Source organism: Berghia stephanieae, chromosome 12 (genome assembly GCF_034508935.2).
Source record: "Berghia stephanieae isolate SIO BIC M18660-M18661 chromosome 12, UCSD_Bste_1.3, whole genome shotgun sequence".
Lineage (NCBI taxonomy): Eukaryota > Metazoa > Mollusca > Gastropoda > Nudibranchia > Aeolidiidae > Berghia > Berghia stephanieae.
In genome coordinates, this window is record NC_088371.1 from 13,177,429 (window position 1) to 13,184,115 (window position 6,687).

The window sequence follows — 6,687 nt, forward strand, 5'->3', positions numbered from 1 at the left end:
GATCAAGAACTCGTGCAAGGCCTCACTGGTACTGAGGCTGGACTTCCTAAGCGACTTTTTAAATGACTGTACCAGTCTCTCAGCTGCACCGTTGGTCTCTGGATGATACGGGGCTCCTTGTAGGTGTTGAATACCCCGGCTCTCACAGAAACTGGCAAACTCAGCTGACGAGAAGCACTGCGCATTATCAGTGACGATGGTATGCGGGTAGCCAAAATGCGCAAAATCCTCGTCCAGCTTTTGAACTGTCGCCTTCGTGGTGATGGATGTCATCTGGTGGACACACGGATATTTGGAGTATGCATCCACCATCACGAGCCAGTTGTGTCCTTTGAAATTCATGGCATGGTCGATATGGACACGTTCCCATGGTTTGTCGGGCATAATCCATGGATGTACCGGCTGTTTTGGAGGCATGTTTTGGTTCTCAGCACACGACATGCATCTCTGGTGGTGTTGACAATCGCTGTGTCGATTCCAGGCCAGTATACAGCTGTTCTGGCTAGCTGTTCATTCGTTGCATTCCAAAATGGCCCAGATGTAGTATTTGGAAGAATGCGTTCTTGAAGCTTCTTCGGAACCACCACACGATCACCATAGAACAAGCAACCATTCGATGAAGTTAGGAAGTCTTTGATTTTGTTGAACGACCCAACTGACCAGGACTCTTGTTTGTTGGGTGTCATTTTCTTTGGCCATCCTTCTTCCAAGTATTTGAAGACAGCCGATAGCACTGGATCGTCCTGGGATTCTTTCGTCAGCTCATCAGGGTGAGAGGGAGATACCATCTGAATGGCGCAGATTGTTGACGAATCATCTCCGGTCTCTCGTTTGTCGAATATTTGGTCAGGTCCTGATGGCAAACGACTCAAGGCATCGGCATTTCCGTGGTCCGACGTCTTCCGGAACTCGATTTTGTAATCGTACTGGCTCAAGGTAAGTGCCCATCTTGCCAGTCTGCTTGCTGCCAGTGCTGGAATCGGCTTTGATGGTCCAAACAGAGAGATCAGCGGCTTGTGGTCTGTCACCAAAATGAATCTTCGGCCGTATAAGAATTGGTGAAATTTGCTCAAGGCAAAGATGATGGCCAATGCTTCTCTCTGTATTTGGCTGTATTTCCGCTGACAGGCGGTCATCGTCTTCGATGCGTTGGCGATAGGTCGTTCACTGCCATCGGAGTAACGGTGAAACAGGACAGCTCCAATGCCAACTTCTGATGCGTCACACGAGATTCCAACTTCCGACGATGGGTCGAAATGTGCAAGTACGGTATCAGATTGAAGCATTTCCTTGATCTTCCGGAAGGCTGACTGTTCTTCCGGTCCCCATTTCCATCTCACGTCTTTCTTCGTCAGACGATATAGCGGCTCTAGTGTTGTAGAGATATTGGGCAAGAACTTGCTGTAAAATTGCACTTGCCCAAGGAAAGATCTGAGGTTGGAAACATTCTTTGGAGCTGGCATGTTTTGAATGGCATCTGCTTTTGGACCTTTCAAGACGCCATCTCTAGACAAGTAGTGTCCAAGGTATTCCACCCGTGGTTGGGCAAAGGCACATTTCTCGAGTTTGCATCGAAGGCCCGAGTCTTGCAGACGTTGAAATAGGCGTCTAAGGTTACGTAGATGCTGTTCAGCGTTGTCTCCACTGACAAGTATGTCGTCCAAGTAAGCAGCAACGCCCGGCAGATCTTGGATTAATCTGTCAACAATCTCTTGGAAGTAACCAGGAGCCGACTTAATTCCAAACGGTAGACGCTTCTGCAGTAAAACGCCTTTGTTTGTGCTGAGGGCAAGTCTCTTCTGCGACTCTGGTCCAAGACAGATCTGGTTGTAGGCATCTGCGAGGTCGATTTTTGTAAATCCATAGCCACGTCCAAGCTTTCTCATCAGATCCTCAGGTGTAGGCATGGGATGGCGATGCGGTTCCAACTGAGGATTCACGGTCACGGAGTAATCTCCACAGACCCTGATGCTAGGTCTGTTTTGTCCAGGAGCAGTCTTCTTCTTTATTGGTACGACAGGAGTACCATAATCGTTGAACTTGGTCAACTGCCAAACGCCTTTCGAGATGCCAGCTTGTAGCGCTTGGTCCAAGTCTTCCTGGATTGCAATGGGTACTGCCCGAGGACGGTGAAAAACCGGAGTAGCGTCTGGTTTTGAACTTCACTTCCAGTTCAAAGTCTTTAAAGGTTCCCAACTCCTGTTTGAAGAGGTCTGGGAACTCAGAGCAAAGCTGTTTCAATGCCGACTGAAGTGACCAATCAGGTTTATTGTCGCTCGTCACTGTTTTTACAATCTCTCTGCCGTTGGAATGAATGAGGGCATCCACCGACAGTCCAAGATCTTTAATCGTTGTACGTCCAAGGAGATTCAGATCCAAAGTTGTCACGACAAATTTTTGTCTAATCACGCCCTCGGGTTCCGGAAATGTTGAGGTCGACAGGCTGGCAACGCCAATCACTGGACGATCTGCGTTGGAAGCACAACGGTATTTGCACGTAGGTGGTGACAATGCAGGCCGTCGCAACTTCTTCCAGGTCTTTTCCGAAATGATGCTGTCTCTGGAACCAGTGTCAACCTCGAAAACGACTGACACATCGTTCAAGTAGCAGGTCTTCCATAAAGGTCGGGCCGCATTCCAATTGACCTTTGTCACCGTCTTTACTCGTTGATGTTGACTTCTCTTCCGACAGGCAGACCTTATGTGGCCCTTAATGCCGCAGTGGTGGCAAAGGGCTTCCTTGAATCGGCAGGCATCACTCGAGTGGTTCCCGAGGCACCAGTAGCATCGGGTTTTCTGGTTCCTGTTCTCCGTTGATTTTGATTGGCGGTTGATCTTTGGAGACGGTTTGTTATTCGCCGTGGGCAGTTTATGAGCCGGATTACGATTGGGCTGGAACTTAAACACATCGGCATTTGATGTGCCGACCGTCTCTCTGGCAACTTTTCCAGCCTCCTCCACTTCTGCGGCGATCTGAATGGCTCGATTGAACGTCAGCTCGTCGTCTTTTACTTTAAACAAGGCTTTGACGATAGCCTCGCTGTTGATCGAGCAAACGAATCGAGTCCTCATTGCCTCGTCCAACGGGTCCTTGATTGAGGCAAAATCACATGTAGCTGCCTCTTGCCGAATTCTCGCAGCTAACTCGTGGACAGAATCTCCTGGCTTCCTTTCTGTTCGTGTCCAAAATTTGAAACGCTCCCGAACAACGAATCTTTTGGGGTTGAAATGGTCAACCATGTGCTGCTCGATCTCATCCATCGACAATTCGTTGACGTCCTTGGGAGGAACGCTCTGTGAAGCCAGGTTTGCCAGCAGCTTGAAGATGGCACACGATTGGTTGGTGAGGAAAATCTCCGCAATCCTGTCCGATGGAATGGAGTTGGCCTTTACGAACGTCTGGAAACGTGACCAATAGTCCGTCCACAGCTCTGCGTTTGAATCAAACTCGCAGAACCTGGTGTTGGTCACTGGCGACTTGGGACGATCCATCACCAAGGCCATTAACGTTTCCATCTGTTGACGCTGCAACTCCATCTGCTGTTGTTGTTGGGCCATCTGATCACGCAATAGCCCAATGAGCTCCTCGTTGGTCCATTCTGCTCGTGTAGTCATGACGATACGTCCAAAGCAGCCAATGAACGATCAGCAGGCCGATACGTCGCTCCGCTAGTTGGTTTTCCGTGCTGTCCGATACAGCAAAAAGTAGGTCAACCGTTTGACCCAGTTCCTCCTCGCACGTCCGACACGGCAAGGCAGGCTTGTCCTGATGAAAACGTCCAAAACTAGCCAATGGACGGTCAGTAGGTCGATACGTCCGACTCCGCTGGTTGGTTTTCCGTGCTGTCCGATACAGCAAGAAGTACGTCACCCGTCCGACACGGCAGGTACTCCTCGCACGTCTGTCACGACAGGCAATCACGTCCTGATGATTCTTCCACGTCTGTCACGACTGACAGTCACGTCCTGATGATTCTTCCACGTCTGTCACGACTGACAGTCACGTCCTGATGATTCTTCCACGTCTGTCACGAGTGACAGTCACGTCCTGATGATTCTTCCACGGCTGTCACGACTGACAGTCACGTCCTGATGATTCTTCCACGTCTGTCACGACTGACAGTCACGTCCTGATGATTCTTCCACGTCTGTCACGACTGACAGTCACGTCCTGATGATTCTTCCACGGCTGTCACGACTGACAGTCATGTCCTGATGATTCTTCCACGGCTGTCACGACTGACAGTCACGTCCTGATGATTCTTCTAAAATAGCCAATGGACGGTCTTCCCTCTCAGCAAGTCGAAACGTCGCTGTAAATACACGTCCGACTCCGCTGGTAAGTTGTCCTTGCTGTCCGATACAGCAAGATAAGTAGGTCACGGCAGGTTCTCCTCGCTCGTCTGGCACGGCGAGGCAGGTAGGTCCCCCTTGCTCGTCTGGCACGGCAAGGCAGGCAGGTCCCCCTCGCTCGTCTGGCACGGCAAGGCAGGCAGGTCCCCTTCGCTCGTCTGGCACGGCGAGGCAGGTAGGTCCCCCTCGCTCGTCTGGCACGGCAAGGCAGGCAGGTCCCCCTCGCTCGTCTGGCACGGCAAGGCTCGTCCTTCTTCGTCCGGAGGCAGACCAGGGCAAGGCTCGTCCTTCTTCGTCCGGAGGCAGACCAGGGCAAGGCTCGTCCTTCTTTGTCCGGAGGTAGGGCAGGGCTCGTCCTTCTTCGTCCGGAGGCAGACCAGGGCAAGGTTCGTCCCTCTTCGTCCGGAGGTAGGGCAGGGCAAGGCTCGTCCTTCTTCGTCCGGAGGCAGGCCAGGGCAAGGCTCGTCCTTCTTCGTCCGGAGGTAGGGCAGGGCTGTCCCCTTCGTGGGTTGGCAGTCCTTAAAAGGACTGTGATTTCATGTGACCCACAGCTGGAATCCTCGTCGCCACTGTTATGTACCAACCGCAGTACATAAAATAACTGACAGGGAAGACGCTCCTTGGTTGCCAATCATCAAGTAATTGTTTATTCAAGTTCTTTAAATCATAATATATCACAGACAGTAATATTAAACATGCAGTATAGAAATATACATAAACAGAAATATACGTTATGTAATATAATCTAGAAATGACTTTGGGTTTGAAACGAATATTTTTGTGTTCGTGGATAGCTCACACGGTAGAGCCACGCTCTCACCTGCCAGGCGGAGTTGTCGTACCAATAAGGTCGCAGGTTCAAACCCCACCACCGCCGCGAAAAAAATTTTTATTCTCTATTGTCTTCTGGCACTTTTCTACTCACTTCATATCTTGTTGTTACCAACATAAGTGCCTGCTCCACTCACTTTTCTGAATTAAAAATTCACCCCATACACCGGAGCATACTCAATGTCTCAATCGTTTCTATGTTATATGTTTGTGATGAGAATATTGGCTATTAAGCTTAACTGCTGGTCAAAATTACTTCGCGATGGTGGCGAACGAATCGGCGATCTCAAGAAGTGGGTGAGAGAGGGATCTAGAAATGACTTTGGGTTTGAAACGAATATTTTTGTGTTCGTGGATAGCTCACACGGTAGAGCCACGCTCTCACCTGCCAGGCGGAGTTGTCGTACCAATAAGGTCGCAGGTTCAAACCCCACCACCGCCGCGAAAAAATTTTTTTATTCTCTATTGTCTTCTGGCACTTTTCTACTCACTTCATATCTTGTTGTTACCAACATAAGTGCCTGCTCCACTCACTTTTCTGAATTAAAAATTCACCCCATACACCGGAGCATACTCAATGTCTCAATTGTTTCTATGTTATATGTTTGTGATGAGAATATTGGCTATTAAGCTTAACTGCTGGTCAAAATTACTTCGCGAAGGTGGTGAACGAATCGGCGATCTCAAGAAGTGGGTGAGAGAGGGATCTAAAAATGACTTTGGGTTTGAAACGAATATTTTTTGTGTTCGTGGATAGCTCACACGGTAGAGCCACGCTCTCACCTGCCAGGCGGAGTTGTCGTACCAATAAGGTCGCAGGTTCAAACCCCACCACCGCCGCGAAAAAAATTTTTATTCTCTATTGTCTTCTGGCACTTTTCTACTCACTTCATATCTTGTAATATAACGTCAATGCACAAGTGTAGTTAACTAATGATACGAATATAACATATTCTATTAATATATTCAATTGTGACATTATTTAGAAATAACTAAATGTAGTTAAGTGTATTATTCATGGAAGTGAATTATAAGTTATTGCAAAGGGCAATAACTCAATAATAACAATACACCATAACATTTTGAAAGAATTATACTGCAATTATGTCTGAGTGATTAAAAAAAATATATTTTTGTGTTAGTTGGGTTTGAAGTTTTGGGGATAATCCTGAAAATGACTGGCAAGGAGAAGGTTAATATGCACCTTGTAGCTCTCCTTTAAACCATTTAATTCGGTTATTTCTATTCCTAATGGGTGAGAATAAATGCAGTTTTTTTTACAGTGCGAACAACTCAAACTTTGTGTTTCCTATAATTTGATTCTAAATTCACGTTTCGGGAACTAATCTATCCTGACATAGCCCTCTTTGAGACGACAGTGTGTTCATTGAATATAGATATTATATTATTCCTTATTTATTTTCATCTCGATTCATATTTCTATAGATAGTGTGCGCTTGGCTAAGAAACTCACAACATTGCCATCTTTAAGTATAGATAGTT

General features: G+C 47.7%; 1 protein-coding gene across 1 annotated transcript; it reads right to left on the reverse strand.

Annotated features, from left to right (window-relative positions):
• Positions 1 to 1,971: 1,971 nt before the first annotated feature.
• LOC144957558 (uncharacterized) lies at positions 1,972 to 3,615 on the reverse strand. The gene has a single exon (XM_078888904.1). It carries the CDS (start codon positions 3,613 to 3,615, stop codon positions 1,972 to 1,974), a length of 1,644 nt encoding a protein of 547 aa, XP_078745030.1.
• Positions 3,616 to 6,687: the final 3,072 nt, after the last annotated feature.

Coding starts and splice junctions, on each gene's coding strand:
- LOC144957558 (XM_078888904.1), bottom strand. CDS start 3,615: ATGACTACACGAGCAGAATGGACCAACGAGGAGCTCATTGGGCTATTG.